At 35.4% G+C, this 20332-nt stretch overlaps 2 protein-coding genes across 5 annotated transcripts in view; both read right to left on the bottom strand.

The window, feature by feature from the left end:
• The window catches only part of LOC129002987 (leucine-rich repeat flightless-interacting protein 2), a 63068-nt gene extending 55901 nt beyond the window's left edge, over positions 1–7167 (bottom strand). Inside the window, exons 1-2 of one of the 3 annotated variants that reach the window (XM_054431153.1) lie at positions 6972–7167; positions 4878–5008 (exon numbers count right to left, since the gene is read on the bottom strand). In XM_054431153.1, the coding sequence (XP_054287128.1) occupies positions 4878–4967 (90 nt within the window). In that variant the 5' untranslated portion in view covers positions 4968–5008; positions 6972–7167. Of the gene's footprint in view, positions 1–4877; positions 5009–6873; positions 6892–6971 lie in introns of those variants that run through there. The other 2 variants (XM_054431154.1, XM_054431155.1) reach the window with 2 other exon arrangements.
• Positions 7168–9618: 2451 nt separating this feature from the next.
• On the bottom strand, positions 9619–20197 carry LOC129002997 (enkurin). Of its 2 annotated transcripts, none has more exons than XM_054431175.1 (5): positions 19692–20197; positions 17545–17785; positions 11656–11876; positions 10602–10736; positions 9619–9883 (listed from the first exon to the last, which is right to left on the bottom strand). In XM_054431175.1, the coding sequence occupies exons 1-5, from the start codon at positions 19704–19706 to the stop codon at positions 9686–9688; spliced, it is 810 nt and encodes a 269-aa protein (XP_054287150.1). In that variant the 5' UTR covers positions 19707–20197; the 3' UTR covers positions 9619–9685. The 2 variants fall into 2 exon arrangements, with proteins under 2 accessions (XP_054287150.1, XP_054287151.1); XM_054431176.1 differs by lacking the exon at positions 19692–20197 and adding an exon at positions 18398–18460.
• Between the last annotated feature and the right edge of the window lie 135 nt (positions 20198–20332).

The raw sequence follows: 20332 nt of genomic DNA, 5'->3' as shown, positions 1-20332 counted from the left end.
TGAAATGGGAACTTCATCCCAACCCACCGATGTCTTATTTTTCAAAGAAAATATTATTTTTAAAATTTCATTTTTGTTGGTTGGTTCAAAGTTGTACAGTGAACACCCCTTTATATCCACAGATATTTTCATATTTGGATGGACACCCTTTACAATAGGATTTGGCAAGTTTAAGCTATTAACAACATTCAAAAAAAAAGAATTAAAAGTTTTTGCAACAACATTTTGGTCTTCAATTAATTCATTATTAGAGACTTTTAATGAAATATGATTGCCACAACTATCCTCTTTTCTAATGCCTAATTCGTTATTTACAACTTTCCACATAGCTTTTGGTTTATTTAATGCATTATTTATATATTTGCTGTTAGACCTTTTTTTAGAACTGTTTACAACTTTACGAAAAATCTTTTTATAAGACTTTACATAGTTAAGAAAAATTGGGTCTGTACTGGTTTTGGCTTGCCAATGCAACTCACGCTTTCTTTTGCTAGAAACCTTGATACCTGTTGTTACCCAATCCAATATAACAGTTTTTATCTTAGATTTCTTTTTTACAGCCTTTAGTGGGAAATAATGATTCAACTGCCCTATAAAATAACTCAAAAAATGGTTGTAACTATCATTAACATTACAATTATCCAAACATAATTGACTTTTGTCAATTTCAAAAGCTTTTACATATTCGTTCATAGCATTTTCACTAAAAGTTCTTTTATAAAAAACCTTTTTGTTGTTGTCATTTATCAATTTGTTAGGTAGATTTATAAACAGTGCATTATGGTCAGATACACAAAGACCAATATTATATTTACAGATAACCTTGAGTTTTGTTTGAGTCGCAATGTTATCAATGCAAGTGCGAGAGTTACCTGATATTCTTGTTGGTTCATTGAAGTTTAGATTAAATCCATTACATTCAATAATATCATAGAATTTTGAAATTAAGTTGTTACTTTTGAGAATATCTATATTGAAATCAGAGGCCAGTATGATAGATTTAGTTTTGTTTTCATTTTTTAATTGATTCATTAAAAGTTCTAGTTTAGTGAGGAAAAGCTTTCTTATGTTTCTGTAGGCCTAGACCTAGCCATATAGTGTACAACGCTTTAAAGTACCGGTACTAAATTATTTGTTTTGTTATTCTAATCTCTACAAAATTATTTGTAAATACATTGCTAAATTTTATGTTTTGAGGGACAAAAAATAGAAAACCCCTATTTGTACACCCCATACTTCCTATAATGATCAATTACAAGCTTGTTTAAATAAAAAAGGTCCAATCATTAATTACCAAATTTCTTCAAAATGGGATAATTTTTACTTCCGAGTTTTAGACCCATATATTAATTTAAACATGGTGCTTTCGGCCTCTGGGGACCTCAAAACAAATAAGTAAATCGGTCCTGTGGTCATAGAATGATTTTATAGAATTTACCTTCACTTTACCAACTACCTACTTCATCAGTAACAAGGCTAAGTCTTCGGTTGAGGTAATTCATTGTAAAGTTAATTCAATGAGAATCAAAATCAATCCACTCTAAACTCTACCCTGTAATTTATTTGCTCTACGTTATTTTTATAAGTGGACTTTCACTTCATACTTTAGGCCTATGTCACCGAAAACTGTGTGTACTTGTGTAGATTACAATTTCAACATTTGTTTTGAAACCACCCTGCAGATAAGTACAGATAATAGGACGAGAGGGGGAGGTTGCAAATGGCCAAAATAAGTATCATTTTGCTAGTACAACTAAATTCATGTTTAAATTAGGCCTACTTACACTGCAAACACTTTGCAATTAAATGTCAATAGGAAAACAGTTTCTTGATTTCTCACAACTTTTAACAGCACAGTACCAAATCTACAGGTAGGTACAAAGCAGTCACTGTCCATACTTTAGGCCTAACTTGAAAATGAACTTCCTCGTTATTCCTGGGAAATCCTGTATTTCTTGAAATTGAGTGGGCTTATTTTGGGTACAGGTGGTATCACAGCAGTATAGGCCCTACATCAGAAGCAAATTGAAAAATACTCAAAGCCATGTTCAGACAAAAACCAACAAAACGATCTGATGCGGTTAAATTGAGTAAAGAAACACATAATATTTGTAAAATTTTAATTTCTGTAGTCCAATTAGCGAATTTCCCATATAGGGAATATTAGCGAATTTCCCATATAGGGAATAAGCTATTACCGTAGTACTCATGGTAAGACCTGGACCCGGGACCGATTTTTTTTTTCGTTTTGAGGTCCCTAGAGGCCAAAAATAGCATCCGTTCAAATTCATATATATATATATATATATTTATATATATATATATTTATATATATATGTGTCCGTTAGCGCGATAACTCGAGCAAAAATAATCCAATTTTGATGAAAATTGGTAAAAACGTGTAAACCTACGTTTATTCGAACGAGTTCGCGAACCAGCATGATCGGACCATGGGAATAGGGGTTTATGGGGGCTTTTATGGGGTAAAAATGGGTTTTTCCCATTTTTGACCCAAAAAACTTAAATTTTTGCAATTTCTTTCCAAACTATTTTGTAGAGCTTAAAAAAACAAATAATTTAGTATATTGAAGCGTTATAATGCGCCTAATGGTTGCGGAGAAAATTCAAAAAAATTGTAAATTTAAAATTCCCATGTTGTTCTTATGGAGGATAAGTAAACTGTTGTAGTTTGCTTATTTATTAACATATTTTGCCCAAATTTAGAAAATGTTTTTATTTCTTACTAACTATTAACATTTTACATAAAAAAACACTTTAACGCTCCCTGTTGCAGCAAACCTAAGTATGTGTGAAACTGATTTGATTTAAATAGGGAATAAATGTGATATTTTTAAGGAGACATTTTAGTGTTAATCCAATCAGGCAAATGGAAATTCGCTTAGTCTGCAGGTTTGCTGCGGTGGGGGTATTTTAATAATTCCGGTATTTCTTTCATAGCAGGTACCGTACTGCTATCGCAGGTCATGGCAATTGTTCAAAATGTATAAAACCTCTCCTTGTTACCAAATTATAAACTCTAAGGTCACCTCAGGGAGCGAGCTAGTCTAGCGGTAGAGTCCACGACATCAGTCCCCTAGGGTCCCGGGTTCAAATTTAGCCAATCACCGATTTTATCTATGTGATGAATCCGCCACCCCTCTAGACCTATGCTGAATTAATGTGGAAAACAATGTGGGACAGAACCTAGAGGAATACAAAAAAAGGTTACCTAGGAGCTCAATAACTCAATAACTCATTTATTTAACCAAAAATAACAATTAGGGTCAACCGGGGCTAATATGAACAAAAAAGTAAACTTTTGACATTAACTCAAAAATGGTAAATGACAGAAGAAAAGAAAAAATAGTAGTGTATACAGCTCTTTTAGCTGAATCTATTTATTTACTAACAAAAACCATAAATGTAACCATTATTAAAAAAAAAATTAAAAACCACTGTTCACATTAGCCCCGCTAAAAGGGGCTAATGTGAACAGCCCATGGGGCTAATGTGAACACTCTTAATAACTCTGTTATTTACAACACTAGGCATATGTGGGGGCTGTTGTGAACAAGCCTAGGGTCTAGTCTACCAGTTGCAATAAGTCTCAATATTTTATCTTAAATAGTTTTTGAGATATGAAGGTATCTTTGGAGAGCCGCGGGTCGCCCTACGGTAACCCTTTTTTTTAAACCATTTATAAATATTATACAGGGCTAATAATAAGATATAAACAAGAAAAAAATTATCTGTCAACATACCTGAGTATTTATTAAAAATTTCTTCCACATACAAATTGTTTAAAGCACTTAAAAAAACAATAGCCTAATTTAAGACAATGCAAATTGTTCGTTTAGGCAAATGACAGTTTATTGCACTTTTAGGCCTATTAGGTAAATATAAAAATGTGGGCTAGGCCTATTCAACACCTTAACTGTTGTCTTTGTAAAATTAAAACTGTTTTATCACTGTAAGGCCTTCAAAGAAGTTTATTGAGGAACTTACGCCTCAAAAACTTTGACAATTTTGTCGAAGACATACTTATGTCTATCACTGGTTCCACATACATTAGGGGCTGGAAGTTTCCCCAAAATGTCAGTGGTAGAAACAATAAATATATCATCTTCTTTTTTCAGGAATGATTTTTTTTCCTCATCACAGGATTTAAATCCCATCACTTCGATCTCCCCGTCAGCCCCAGTGTTTTTAACACTGTAGCGACATAGCGGAAGGTGGTACTGTTTACAATAGCCCCCATTCACTGTTCACATTAGCCCCCCAACTTTGAAAGCTTATAACTTTGGCTGTTATTAATATATTTTAACTTTGGGAAAAGAAAAATAATCCCCAATTCTTATTTAACAAAATTCAGGCTTAAGATTATTCCTACAACCAATATAAAAATTGTTATAACAAAAGTTTTCACTTTGCGCGGAAAAGTTTTTTGGGCGGAAAAAAAGTGTTTTAACAAAGTATTTTTTTAAAGTACCTAAAAGTCAAATTTGAAGTTTTCTCATTATGGACACAAAAAATACAATAAATTTCCTTTCTAATTATATTTTTTTCATGATTAAAAATCCCAGATAAATGACTTTTTAAGTCATTGTTCATATTAGCCCCAATATTTTGGTGTGTTCATATTAGCCCCGGTTGACCCTACATGCATTGGTCATGTCATTTAGCAAAACATACAGTTTCTTGACTTAAATAAGAAATAATAACTGTTCTTTTTTTTACACTAAGGATACCTATGATCAAACAAGTTTGATCATTTGTATAAATTATTTAGCAGTATTTGTATAAATGTCACAAAACCTGGTAGGCCTAAATTATGATTTGCTGTTAGGTGCAATATTGTGAGGTTAGCTAAAACTAACCTCTTTTGCAATTTGGTCGAGTGCCTGATCCTCGAGCGCCGAATGTTTTGAGCCATTCCTCTCGCGGCGCCGGCCTCCAGCATTGTCCATGATGGCTCGTGTCAATGACTCGCATTCCACCGAGTATCCATCTGACAAACACATTAAGAGGTTAGAGCCAAAATCACAATATTGGTGAAACATTTTAAAGAAATTGAAATCCATGGTGATGGTTTTAGGTGTCAAGCGTGTCGTCAGTTGTATTTATAATAATACAACTGACGAAGCAGTTGATGCCTAAAGCCTTCACCATGGATTTCAACGACACTGGCCGCCAAAGCCTACGCATGAATATTTTAAAGAAATGTTTAGACGAGGGGTCACAAAATCTTTGTTTTGAAAGAGCTGGGAAAGTGAAAGAGGATTAGATATTTGTTAAGTACCTAGGCTATATTTGTTGATATGTATGTTAAATAGTAGCAGTATTTGTATAAATGTCACAAAACCTGGTAGGCCTAAATTATGATTTGCTGTTAGGTGCAATATTGTTAGGCTAATAAATTATCTAATTGCCTAAAATCATAGCCTTCCCTGTTGAAACAAGGACACAGTGTTGTTGTCTGGCATTATCGTGCTAGCCGACCTGCTGCTGTGGTAATAACAAAAGTGTATACGGGTACATTGAGCAGAAGCTCCATTATAATTTAGTGTGCAAGGGCTCTTTTGGTGCCGGGATAGCGGCATTCACACTTTTGTCTCACTACAGCCTTGTATTAGAGGAAGTGAGCTACTTCCGAGTAGTAGCATTTTAAATTGGCCTATAATTAATTTACAGAATTAGGCAAGTTTAACTAGGCCTATATGTTTATTTATTTACGATTAGCCTATAGCGCTAGACGAATAAATATAATTACATTTCATTTCAACTTACTGTAGCCTAAAGGTTTATAACAGGATTTTGGTTATCTGTCTATTTATTCATTAGGCCTATGCGGTAAGTAACTTAGGCCTAGATATGCCTATATTAATTACCGAAGGTGACAGTCAACACAGGTTCTTACTGTACTGTACGTCAAATATGTACCCACACTGGATTGAATGACAAAATTCAAAAGCGGGATAAAATGGTATTTTCTCGACCAAGTAAGTGGAATTAACTTATTGTTTTGGTAGTTTGGATACACTGCTAGGGATCCTTCAGATGTTATGTAGGCCTTTGGCAGGGACCCATGCAGAGTGATTAGCCTATGTTACAGTAGCCTTGCAAACAGCTTAGGCCTACTGGCGTAACATTTATTTGTTAACCAGCATTTTAACCTAGACCAGTAGTGTTGCCTACCAGCTGCATCAACTAAGTAGGCCTATGTCTTAACTTATGATCATCTTATCTAAAAGAGTTGCCGGGTGCAGTTTCTTAACCGGGCTACGGTAATATCGATAGCCTATAGGTAACTAACCAAACTTGCTGATATGATTAAATCGAATAAATTTGATAGTTTACAAATCAATTCGATAGTTTCAATCGATATTAGCTTAGCCCAGTTAAGAAACTGTACTGAATCTAAAGGGTTAGGCCTAACTGCTATAAATGTAAAGGGTACTGGTATCTTTCTTGATATTAAGTTACCTCAAAATATTGAGGGTAGTCTGTTACTGTTCTTAGACGGAAGGCCATACTTTATAACCAAGCTAACCTAATTTCAAGCTTAAGAGGGTCACAGTTCAACCTAAACATTTTAGGTTATACAGACTGAGATGACTAAACAGTTTTTAGGGCTGCACTTTAGTATCTGTCCTACACTCATTCAAATGAAAAATTTGTAAATCCCTTCAATTGGGTTTAGTTTTAAAACAATTTCTCAAGTAAATAACTTAGATAATAATATGCCTAGGATGATGATAAATAAAATGAAAGACGTTTAGAAAGTAGGATTGAGTGAACTTGTCCTTTTCTAAAGGTTAACAAGTAAAAGGCATGTAACTTTCCTCCCCATTGCTGGTATCTTATCACACTAACCTTATTATTAGACGAGACTTACTATAAATAGAACTAATTATTTTTTAAATAAGTCTAGGACATTGGCCAAAGTAATGAGCCAATTGCCAAAGGCGCACCTTGCTTACTTGAGTGATCTTTCTCCTTCGATTCACGTAAAATAAAGCTAACAAATTAAAAACAATTGTTCCGAGTAAATATTTTTCAACTTAAAATTCATTTCGCACAGAAAATAAAACACCTAAAATTTGACAAAAAACATTAATTACGACCGTTTATCACATGTGACATTCCAAGTTTATGACAACTAACGCCATCAAACTCACCGTGGTCGTTTTCGGAACTACTTGACCACTGCCTGCCTGATAGACCACGGCCACCTTTTACTCTTCCTTCTTCCCAGTTTTTACTTTCTCCCCCTATACCATAGTATATGGAGAAAGTATTGTTTTCGTCAAAATTTTTGAGTTTGAGTTTTGAGTGGATATATTCGTTTTGGGTCCCCCTGGACCCAAAAAAGTGGTTTTCGAAGTGATGTCTGTGTGTGTGTGTGTGTGTGTGTCTGTGTGTCTGTGTGTCTGTGTGTCTGGATGTGTACAGAGCTAGAGACTACACCTGTGGTCCGATTTCGATGAAATTTGGTATGTAGGTTCTAATCCATGGTATCTCCAGGCGTTTTTTTCATTTTTTTGAAATTTTGATTTTTAATGGGGATTTTCCCATAAAAACCCATAAAAAACCGGAAAAATCGTATTTTCTCAAAAATGGCCCGAACGATTTTGATAAAAATTTAGTATGTTGTAGCCCTTTAAATTCTGAACAAAATAGTACAAATCCTATTTCTGTAAAAATTACGGTTCAAAAGTTATGGTAAATTATGTTATTTTCCCATAATAACCCTATAAAATAACGAAAAATAGGATTTTAGACAAAAAAATCTGTTTTTATTTAACATAGTAGGTTATGGTCCTTACAATTTTGATAGTTTTTCTCATTTCTTAGAAATTTTTATTTTTAATGGGTATTTTACCATAAAACCCCATAAAATGACGGAAAAAAAAAGATTTTCCCAAAAATGGCCTGAACGATTTCGATAAAAATTTAGTATGTTATAGTCCTTTATATTCTGAACAAAATGGTACAAATCCCATCTCTGTAAAAATTACGGTTCAAAAGTTATTGTAAATTATGTTATTTTCCCATAAAACCCCATAAAATAACGGAAAATCATATTTTCCCAATATTGGCTCGAACGATTTTGATAACAATTTAGTATGTTATAGTCCTTTAAATTCTGAAGAAAATCTTACAAATCCCATTTCCGTATATTTACTCTCACCGCTTACACATGATAAAGGTTTTTGACAAACTTATGGGAGAAAGTATGTGTCAGAAAGCTGATACCGTTTATTATTTTATTGGAATAGAGATAACAGTCATGAATCATGATTATGAAAGAACTTTCTCTTTTTCTACTGAGCTTTGGTTTTGGCTTTGGCCAGTAGTGGAATATTTAATTAATTATCGAACACAATGCAAATCCGAAATAAAACATAACCAACTTTGGCAACTTATATTTTAATTATGATTGCCTCAAAAATTCGTTAGTTTTTATTTAGTACAATTTTAATAAATCTATTAAAAACTGTGGGATGTTTTTACCTTAATTAAGTTACTCCTGTAAGAATAATTAATTGTCCAATTTTCACGCGCAAAAAATATAAAAATAAAAATGTATAGGGACTACAATAAAATTTAATAGATTAAATAAATAAAGTTGAAAACAAGAAAAAAATGTAATATTATTTACAGTAGCTCTAATCAACTGAGTTTGATGTGAAATTTAATGAAATACAATTCGATATCTTTGTGCCGTCTTATCAAAAGCAGACGACACAGAGATGCTTACAAAAATAGCCGTTTGGAGCAGCACAAGACAATGACCGCAGCCACCAAAATAACATTGACCGATATAATAACAAACGAACTACTTGATACCTTGATACCTAATTCTAATTAATGACAAAAATATTATTAACTTGGAGTGGAAATTGCTTGTGTTTTGTGTGGCACTCGTAAACTTCTTTGGCTGTATTAGTTTTTTGCTCCTTATTAACTATTCCCGAAAATTAAAGTATAGAGAAAAATCCAGTCCCAGTGTGTCCATCATCAATTAAATCACTGATTTTTTTAGTACAGTACCTAGGCCTCCCAATAAGTTAGTATTTAATTTGCAATACAAATGCCAAATTTGAGTACAGGGAACTAATGGTTTCCAAAGAGGTAGTGACTTCATTTGTTAGTGGGTGTTTTCCCGGAAATTTTATTCTTGAAAGAAACTAGAAAGTTGATTTCCCTACAAAATCTTGACACATTCATAAATTCCAAAGACACTTCTATAAAAACTACAATGGAAAGTTGTCATTAAAAATTTATTTTGCAATGGGGTTATTGCTGTTTTGGACGCCCGATTAATCTAAAACGATCTAAAAAAACTCGTCTAAAACTGTTCTTTGAATTGAAACACTACTATGCCTAGCCTGATTTGTAAAGCATGGAGGATGGGATGGGAACTATATATACCCCGGACTCCAGTATAATTGGCGATTCATGTTCCTTGGCGTTTCATGTTCCTTATGGTGATCGTTCCAGTACAAAAAATGTACAACCACTGATTATAACAATCTAGTTTTATGTGCAATGCACACAAAAAAATGTATACCTAAATATAAAAATGGGAGAAAAAATCCACTTTTTAATGAAAAATTATTTATTTTTAGAAGCAGAAAATAAACCCGCCGCAAGAAGGTAGATTGAAATTCCTTTTTTAATATTATTCATTATTGTTGACATCACTGGCAACAGTGGCAACGTAGATTACAGGGTTGCGTTCAATTAAGTCGATATCCTTTTCCAAATCCTTCAGCTGTTTTTCAAGCTGTGTTTTCCTTTTTATCTTTGGCACTGTGTCAGTCACCATTGGTAGAAGTTGGAACTCTTTCTGTAGCTCTTCCCAGTTCTTTTTTAATCCCTGGAAACATAAGAATTATGTATGATCATGTTCCAACCATTATGGCCATGCCAAGCTGTGAAACCATGGTCTGAGTGTTATTTCTGTAGAAGTGTTAAACCTAACATAATCTATTTTTTTTATTATGCTAATGCAATTATTTTGTTAATCTTTTAGCTGAATAAACGAATTTGAATTATCTCTGCAACTAAAAAAATATCATATTACTATTTTTAATTATTGGACACTAGCCTTTATTACCCATGCTTCGCAACAAAAATGGTAACCGGAATAGAGTAATGTGGTCCTTATAGATCATCTCCGCTTTTGTTATTTCATTTAGTCATCTCAACAAATAATTGCCGTAGGATACCACTATAGCGTCCAGTGAGTTGGACTCTCTTGTGGTATTAGGAGTAATTCCTCTACCCTCTCAACACGCCATCCTAATTGGTACAACCTTTGCCTGACAAAGTGTATACTCTAGTACCAGATACACATAAGGTTACACTTATACAAAAATTAGAATATTTCTCTGTCGTAGTCACTATTTTTAACTGAGGAAGATTTTGCTTGGTTAAAAATGCTTCCAGGGACTTGGAAATATTCTGAATTTTTGTGTAGAGAACAAAGTGTTGTGTTTTTTGTTTCAGACTGGACTAATTGCCTTTTGGGTAAACCCAGCTGATCCTCACCAAAAATTGTAAAAATGATTTATGCAGTTATTTGTAATTTCTACCTGTAACATTTCTTCTCTTTCCTCTTCAGTGACATATCTCAGAGGTGGTTTAGTCTTCTTTTCTTCCTTTTCCTCCTTATCTCTCTGGGTAAGAGATCCACCTTTCCTGAGGTATTTTGGAACTTTCCCAAACTCCTGGAAATACACAACTTGTGTTAGTTTGTTTGTAACGAACACCTTTGCATTTGCATCTACCTGGACATTTATGTTTTAGGAGCAACTTCATAAGATATCAGATAGCAAATTGATATATTTTCTCCTGGTTGGAGTTTTGAATATCAAGATCAGTATACAGTAATGAATTAATTGTGTAAAACCGTGAAGAGAGAGAGAGAGAGACGGCCACGAAACTAATTGTATTCTAACGCAAAAATAAGTTAATGACGAACGTAGAATTAATTGAGAGGGATGTTCTTCAAAAAAATCAAACAGCAGTTGCTGAAAAAAAAGGTTTAATTTCCATAGTTGTAGGATCTAAATTATAACTAACATTTTTAAACCATAGTCATCATAACTGGATCTTTGTAAGCAAACTCTAGAAATAAATTAAACGTGAGACGGCAAAACCCAAAAGGAAATTGCATTTTAGTTATGCTTTCAAATTATTCCGCTAGATTATAAGCTTGAAAATGACACATTGTAAAGATAGGTTTAGTAGGAAGGCTGGAAAAGGAATGTTACAGATTTAACCGTGTATTTTAGTATGTAAGATTCTGGTAAAGAAACAGGTGATTTGATCAGTAACAAACAACACAGATAACTCACTCTATTCAATACTCACCCTATACAGTATACATACACAAAGTACAATGTTGTCATAGTGAAGTGGTAAGAGGTAATGAAGAGGTAATGAATAACTCGTAAATTAAACTAAAATTGTCATTGCTAAATTTTTAGAATATTTCTAATCTCACAGGAACATGAGGATATATTTCTCAATTCTATCAGATTGACCCTTGCAAGACAAAGTGTACTTTATGAAAATGTTATGTACTTAAGTTACACACCTTAGCCTTGCTAAGATACATTTCTGTGAAGAGCTATAGATGATTACCTTGCTGTATATGTACTTGGGCTGTAGTCCCGATGGTTCTAAAGACTGCGTGTGGCCGGTCCGAGTGTCTACAATCTGTGGGACTGGTTGTTTAGGCACAGCGCGCACCACTCTCACTATGTTGTCTCTTCTAAAATTCTTCTCTTCTTTTTTATCCGTTTCTTTTTGGCTCATCCGATTTGGCAGTCCAGGCTTTGGCTCTCCAACGTATTTATGCTTTTCTGCAAACATGGACAGTAATTCTTACTCTTTTTAATGTAGTCATCTAACACACCATGGGGATCTGCGCTGCAACGCTTTGTTGAATCTCAGAAACTGGTTAAGTTTAGACATCTCATGAATTAGCTAAGTCTACTAGTTAGATCTTCTCTAAATGGACGGTTTGTTTCTTGATGAAATGCCAGATTGCTGGAATTAGATCATCAAGTTTTTCTTCTTTACAACTTACTTACTATTCCTCACTACTTACCTCTTAATTCACTATCTTACTACTTACTAGTAGTACGCTTATTCTGCACGTAACAGGATGAGTGAACATGAGCGCAATAATGAAAGAGTTTACCCACACCTAGCACACTTACCGGTGTCACTGGTGTACACAATAATGTTATTTGTATGGGCAAATCGACCCATGAGTCGGGGCAAATAATGGTGAGTCGGTGACTCAAGTCGGTAGCGTCACGCGAACTTCGGGCCCAAGGCAGCGATGTCGTGAGTTCGGATCCTGGTCACTGCCACTAAATTTTATCAGTACAGTTCACCTTTGTACTATACCGGCTCACCAATTGCTTTGCTGTAAACGATCCACGCACGGGCGAGGTTAAAAGAGGCTGGACCAACCTCTTAAAAAAACCAAATCTCAGTCAACAACAATCCTAACTTCTCGTCCATTAATTAACCAAAGTCATTGGTAATATACGTAACGTATTTCCTGTTTCCCTCTCTTCTCATAGCATTTTAATATTGCAGATACGTTAATCTAACTGTCACAAAGAGTTCCCACACTCTGGACTGTTCACCTTGACTACTTCCTTTACCACTTCCTACGTCGTGGACCTGTTTCCCTCTCTTCTCATAGCATTTTATTATTGCTGATACATTAATCTAACTGTCACAAAGGGTTCCCACACTCCGGACTCCTCGCCTCGACTACTCCCTTCGCCACTTCCTACGTCGTGGACCTGTTTCCCTCCCTTCCTATAGCATTTTTAGAATTGCAGATACTGTACATTATTCTAATTATCAAAAATGGTTTCTACACTCCGGAATGCTCGCCTTAACTATTTCCTTCACCACTTCCTACGTCGTAGACCTGTTTCCCTCCCCTCCTATAGCATTTTATAATTTCAAATAGATTAATTTAACTTTCACAAAGGGTTCCCACACTCCGGACTGTTCACCTTGACTACATCCTTCACCATTTCCTACGTCGTGGACCTATTTCCCTCCCTTCCTACAGCATTTTAGAATTTCAAATATATTAATTTAACTTTCACAAAGGGTTCCCACACTCCGGACTGCTCACCTTGACTACATCCTTCACCACTTCCTACGTCGTGGACCTGTTTCCCTCCCTTCCCATAGCATTTTAGAATTGCAGTTACATTGATCTAACTATCACAAAGGGTTTTTACACTCCAGAATGCTCGCCTCAACTACTTCCATTACCACTTCCTACGTCGTGGACCTGTTTCCCTCCCTTCCTATAGCATTTTAGTATTGCAGGTATATTAATCTAACAGTCACAAAGGGTTTCTACTCTCCGGACTGCACGCCTTAACTACTTCCATCACCGCTTCCTTCGTCGTGGACCTGTTTCCCTCCCTTCCCATAGCATTTTCAAATTGCAGTTACACTAATCTAACTGTCACAAAGGGTTTCTACACTCCAGGATGCTCACCTCGACTACTTCCATTACCACTTCCAACGTCGTGGACCTGTTTCCCTCCCTTCCTATAGCATTTTAGTATTGCAGGTATATTAATCTAACTGTCACAAAGGGTTTCTACACTCCGGACTGCTCGCCTTGACTACTTCCATCACCGCTTCCTACGTCATGGACCTGTTTCCCTCCCTTCCCATAGCACTTTAGAATTGCAGTTACACTGATCTAACTGCCACAAAGGGTTTCTAAACTCCAGAATGCTCGCCTCGACTACTTCCATTACCACTTCCTACGTCGTGGACCTGTTTCCCTCCCTTCCTATAGCATTTTAGTATTGCAGGTATATTAATCTAACTGTCACAAAGGGTTTCTACACTCCGGACTGCTCGCCTTGACTACTTCCATCACCGCTTCCGACGTCGTGGACCTGTTTCCTTCCCTTCCTATTGGAATTTAGAATTGCAGTTATATTAATCTAACTGCCACAAAGGGTTTCTACACTCCGGACTGCTCGCCTTGACTACTTCCTTTACCGCTTCTTACGTCGTGGACCTGTTTCCCTCCCTTCCCATAGCATTTTCAAATTGCAGTTACACTAATCTAACTGTCACAAAGGGTTTCTACACTCCAGGATGCTCACCTCGACTACTTCCATTACCACTTCCAACGTCGTGGACCTGTTTCCCTCCCTTCCTATAGCATTTTAGTATTGCAGGTATATTAATCTAACTGTCACAAAGGGTTTCTACTCTCCGGACTGCACGCCTTAACTACTTCCATCACCGCTTCCTTCGTCGTGGACCTGTTTCCCTCCCTTCCCATAGCATTTTCAAATTGCAGTTACACTAATCTAACTGTCACAAAGGGTTTCTACACTCCAGGATGCTCACCTCGACTACTTCCATTACCACTTCCAACGTCGTGGACCTGTTTCCCTCCCTTCCTATAGCATTTTAGTATTGCAGGTATATTAATCTAACTGTCACAAAGGGTTTCTACACTCCGGACTGCTCGCCTTGACTACTTCCATCACCGCTTCCTACGTCATGGACCTGTTTCCCTCCCTTCCCATAGCACTTTAGAATTGCAGTTACACTGATCTAACTGCCACAAAGGGTTTCTAAACTCCAGAATGCTCGCCTCGACTACTTCCATTACCACTTCCTACGTCGTGGACCTGTTTCCCTCCCTTCCTATAGCATTTTAGTATTGCAGGTATATTAATCTAACTGTCACAAAGGGTTTCTACACTCCGGACTGCTCGCCTTGACTACTTCCATCACCGCTTCCGACGTCGTGGACCTGTTTCCTTCCCTTCCTATTGGAATTTAGAATTGCAGTTATATTAATCTAACTGCCACAAAGGGTTTCTACACTCCGGACTGCTCGCCTTGACTACTTCCTTTACCGCTTCTTACGTCGTGGACCTGTTTCCCTCCCTTCCCATAGCATTTTCAAATTGCAGTTACACTAATCTAACTGTCACAAAGGGTTTCTACACTCCAGGATGCTCACCTTGACTACTTCCATTACCACTTCCAACGTCGTGGACCTGTTTCCCTCCTTTCCTATAGCATTTTAGTATTGCAGGTATATTAATCTAACTGTCACAAAGGGTTTCTACACTCCGGACTGCTCGCCTTGACTACTTCCATCACCGCTTCCTACGTCATGGACCTGTTTCCCTCCCTTCCCATAGGACCTAAGAATTGCAGTTACACTGATCTAACTGCCACAAAGGGTTTCTAAACTCCAGAATGCTCGCCTCGACTACTTCCATTAACACTTCCTACGTCGTGGACCTGTTTCCCTCCCTTCCTATAGCATTTTAGTATTGCAGGTATATTAATCTAACTGTCACAAAGGGTTTCTACACTCCGGACTGCTCGCCTTGATTACTTCCATCACCGCTTCCGACGTCGTGGACCTGTTTCCTTCCCTTCCTATTTGAATTTAGAATTGCAGTTATATTAATCTAACTGCCACAAAGGGTTTCTACACTCCAGAATGCTCGCCTCGACTACTTCCATTACCACTTCCTACGTCGTGGACCTGTTTCCCTCCCTTCCTATAGCATTTTAGTATTGCAGGTATATTAATCTAACTGTCACAAAGGGTTTCTACACTCCGGACTGCTCGCCTTGACTACTTCCATCACCGCTTCCGACGTCGTGGACCTGTTTCCTTCCCTTCCTATTGGAATTTAGAATTGCAGTTATATTAATCTAACTGCCACAAAGGGTTTCTACACTCCGGACTGCTCGCCTTGACTACTTCCTTTACCGCTTCATACGTCGTGGACCTGTTTCCATCCCTTCCTATAGCATTTTATTATGGTAGATACATTAATCTAACTGCCACAAAGGGTTCCTACACTCCGGAATGCTCGCCTTGACTACTTCCTTCACCACTTCCTAAGTGTCGTGAACCTGTTTCCCTCCCTTCCCATAGCATTTTTAGAATTGCAGATACATTATTCTAACTGTCATAAAGGCCCCCCACACTCCGCAGCGCTCGCCTTGACTACTTCCTTCTCTATTTCCTTCACTACTTCCTACATCGTGGACCTGTTTCCCTATCTTTCCATAGCATTTAAGTATTACAGATACGTTAATTTAACAGTCATAAAGGGTTTCCGTACTCCTTTCTTTTCACTGCTCACCACGGGGGAGCGAGCTGGCGTAGTGGTTATAGCGCGGGACTTCAGTCCCTGAGGTCCCGGGTTCGATCCCCGCCAAGTCACCAATGGATTTTATCTATGTGATAATGCCGCAACCCCTAGGTCTAGCCTGAAGTAATGTGAAAAACAATCCCAGGCTCGTGCCTAGCTTGAATATTTAATAGGTATTCAATGCCAACATTAAATTGAATAATGTAAAAAGCTACTTTGTTCTAAATACATACATACCTATATACTTTTAATTAAAAGGCGAAACTTTAATACTGAACATAAACGGGATATAACTGCCGACTAATATTGTTAAGTTCAATTTATTATTATGAAAGTTGTGAGATTTAGTTAGCTTAAATAACATTATTCTGAAAGCTGTGAAATTATAATGATATATATTCATAGACGCCAAACTGTTTACTCCATGAATGAAAGAGCTTAGAGTATAAGTCGTTCTCTCTGTCTTAAGTAGACAACAAAATTGTTGGTCGCAAAACGTAAACAAATAAAAAGAAGAAGAAGGTAGCTCCTAATGTTATTCTTATGGGACAAATTTAAAAATGTTTTTTAAGTATTTTATAATTACTACTGAGCGGAATCGTCTAGAATTTTAATGGTGTCTTTACACTGGTGTCATAACTATTTGTGCAAAATTTGAACGCTATAAGTGCAACGGTTCTTGAGTTTTAGGTGCGAACACACACACACACACACATACTCCAGCGGACAACTTTTCTCCGACTCCGCTATACACGATACATAGATTCGTTCACTTCGTTCACTCATCTATTACTCAGTTATTTCCTATGCTAACTAAATTTGTGGGACAAAAAAATGTCAACTTGTTGCTGAAAATCATACCTTTTTGGGAATTATTGGCTTAAAATTATAGCATTTCTATATAGATACCTCTTGTTAATCTCAGACATATTGGTTTTCTTTGGTGTATTTATTATCCATATATTTTTTAATGTGTTGTTCTTAATTAGAGGCGAAATATAATAGACAAGACTGATTATTTAAGTAAAAAAAATATTTTTTTCCTGATTACTGCAATAATATTAACATTGACAATTATTTTGTAGTAAAACTGTCTGTCCATCGAATTATCAATTTATAGAAGAATTAAGGGAAGTTTTTTTAGCATGTTTCTTAAAAATCTGAATATTAAATAGCTATTCGATATTTTGATCATCTAAAACCAATCATCAATGTATTAGTTACAGTTCCTTTATTCATTGAACCATCTACTAACTCTTACCTATTCATTGTCTGGTAATTTAGCTTTTATCAAGCCTTCTATTAACTCCTCAAGGTGTTAACTATAACTTACCAACCAATGGTCTCCTAACAATGCGAGTTTTCTTTTTCAAAAAATTTGTCGGAGGTTCAAGAGGGACTTCGGCATAACCAAAAGTCTTATGACAATCCTTAACCTTTCTTGCATCTTCACGGACTTTACTGCTGAATTTTGAGTGGTACATAGGAATTTTTTCTTCGACTGGAGGAGGATGGTAGATAAGATTACGGATGTCTTCATCCCTAGGTAAATCAGTGCTCGGTTTCTTGTCTTTCTGAAATGAAAAGAATAAGAGGAAATTATAAATTTATCATGGTTTTGTCGAAATCACAAACAAATTTCTTACTCTTGTTTATCGTGGAATTTTAAACTGGTAGCTATCTTACGATACAATAAATCTTTCAATTTTGTCTATTAGTATTGCGAAGTTCATTTTAATATGTGTGGTAAATTATTATATAGATAATGCATACCGGTAGACAATATTAAATAGTCTAATTGCATTCTGTGTTTTGGTTTAAATGAACTTAACTTTAATTTAACTTAACCAGCAATTGTTTAAACAAATTTTTCTACTTTGCTACCAAAGATCACCAAAATTGGACAATCTGTGAGGTCTTTTTAAAGCTAATTTTATGATGTAAATCCCATCGGGTTATCGACCAATATTTATATGTTTAAGGATATTTAGGCGAATAAAAATAATCTAACTCTAGAATAAAAATAAACAACATTAATAAAGGCTAAAAACGTGATGCCAAGTATTTTACTTACTAAGATTGCTTTTTCCCAAACAATATAAAAAGTGTAAACAAAAGCTAAGGTAGGATTTGGAATTCCACTTTCAATTGCACAAAAAGTATTTTAGCTTGAGACTTAAACTTACCATGTTTTAGAAAATTTTAAATTGTCAATTATATAAAAATAATGTTATTCTAAAAGCGGATTCTGGCTATGTCAAAATCTTAAACAATAAATTACTGACAGAGTATTTATAATTCAAGGTATACAAAATCAAAACTAACACATTTTGCCATATGTTTTAGAGGCAATTTTATGCCTAATTTAAATCACTGATTTAAATGCAGAATAATGTCACTGCTGATTTAAACATTTCTGTCAGACTTCTCAATACTCTTCAGCAAATTAGCAGTTCTTGCTTTGATTATAGATACATTTTACTTCATCATGAAATAGATGTCCCCTTTTAAATTGTAACAAGTCTACTCAAAGGCTTGAAATAAAAATATAAGTTATCAAATTTTCAATCACAAAATATAAAGCGAGCACTGTTTAAATCTATTTTTTTTTCAAAATGTTTGAGGTTGAGTTTTGGGTGGAAATAATATCAGTTTTCGGTACCCCTGAACCCAAAAAAGTGGTTTTTGAAGAGATGCCTGTGTATGTGAATGTGTAGGCCCACAGAGCTACAGACTAAACCTGTGGTCCGAATTTCACGCAATTTGGTATGTGAGACTAATACCATAGATTAAACATACTCCCTAAGGGAGTATGTTTAATCTATGCTAATACAGTACATAGTATCTCCAGGTATTTTATTATTTAAATATTGATCAATTAATGGAAAAGTTGGATTTTTTACAAAAACGAATAACGATTTGAACAATTTTGGATAAAATTTATTATGTTGAAATCCTTTCAACTGTAAACAAAATGGTACAACCCCCAATGTTGTAAAAATTGAGGTTCAAAAGTTACTGTAACCTTTGTGAACTTCCCCATAAAATATAGTTACTCCCGTCTCACCACTTGCCCATAATATGTTGTTGGGCTGCTAATCGGAGAAATGATGAGTAAGATTTCTGATTCCTTTTGTTTATTCCTAACAGCTATGATTTTAACATGGGGATGGATTGTCTTTCATTCTGGCAAATACTGATACTCAAAATAAGTAGCTAGTTCCAGGATATAGTAGGTAGTGTGCTTAAGATCCTTTGAGTGGCTATCTTTTTATTAAAATACAAATATCAATTGTACTAAATTTTCATAAATATAAAAATGTATGTACTGTGCACCATTAACATTTTAAAATTCCAATACATTACAGTAAGTATAATAAAATAATACAGTAATATAAAAAAATACTGTCTTTATATTCATACTTATGAATAGATAAATATGAATTGACAGAAATTGAATTTACTAAGGTGTTTACCTACCTCATCAACACACATGGCTCTCCTTTATAAAATTTAGATTCGTGAATATAACTGAACAATTTCACAATGTTATTCTGTAATTCACAATTACACAACTTCACTAGGTCGATCCAGCAATTATTTTAATATCTATAAGAATGAATTCACACACACAAGCCACTCGATGTAAGTGTATCCACTTAGAAACAGCTGCACAACAATCGGCCGTTGCTTAGCAACGCTTGATGGATCCATGCCTCTTCCAAAACACTCTTTTGCCACTGCCACCTCTATTTCTAGACACCTCCGTGTTTGACTTTCTTTCTTCATCTTTTCGTGTCACGACACATTTTTATTTCTCTCTGACAATTTAAAAGTTTTCATTTCCCTTTCCTTTTGCATGTTTAAATATTGAGGCCATGCTCTAGGTGTGTTATTTATACTGTATAAGTCAGGTGTGCCGATTCCCACAAAATATAGGTACATAATATTGTTATTGTAAATTCCTTAACTATATACTAGTTGTTTTAGTGATACTCACAGCAGTGAATAGTTAATTACGATACGATAGTAACGCTTTAAAAATGTACCCTCATTGGAAACAAATTTTTAATTTAGTTCCATAATATATGTGCTTATGTTGTAAAATTTACTATTTATCC

The sequence above is a fragment of the Macrosteles quadrilineatus genome, unplaced genomic scaffold (assembly GCF_028750875.1).
Source record: "Macrosteles quadrilineatus isolate MER2022 unplaced genomic scaffold, UCM_ALF_1.0 Scaffold_9__3_contigs__length_116548681, whole genome shotgun sequence".
NCBI lineage: Eukaryota > Metazoa > Arthropoda > Insecta > Hemiptera > Cicadellidae > Macrosteles > Macrosteles quadrilineatus.
Note: the sequence above shows the minus strand (reverse complement) of the source record. Positions and strands in the feature narration are given on the sequence as shown.

What these genes read in the sequence shown, in the direction of transcription:
- LOC129002997 (XM_054431175.1), bottom strand. An exon ending in CCAAGTACATATACAGCAAG is followed by an intron (nt 10,737 to 11,655) that starts GTAATCATCTAT and finishes GTGTATTTCCAG; the next exon opens with GAGTTTGGGAAAGTTCCAAA. An exon ending in AAAGAGAAGAAATGTTACAG is followed by an intron (nt 9,884 to 10,601) that starts GTAGAAATTACA and finishes TTATGTTTCCAG; the next exon opens with GGATTAAAAAAGAACTGGGA.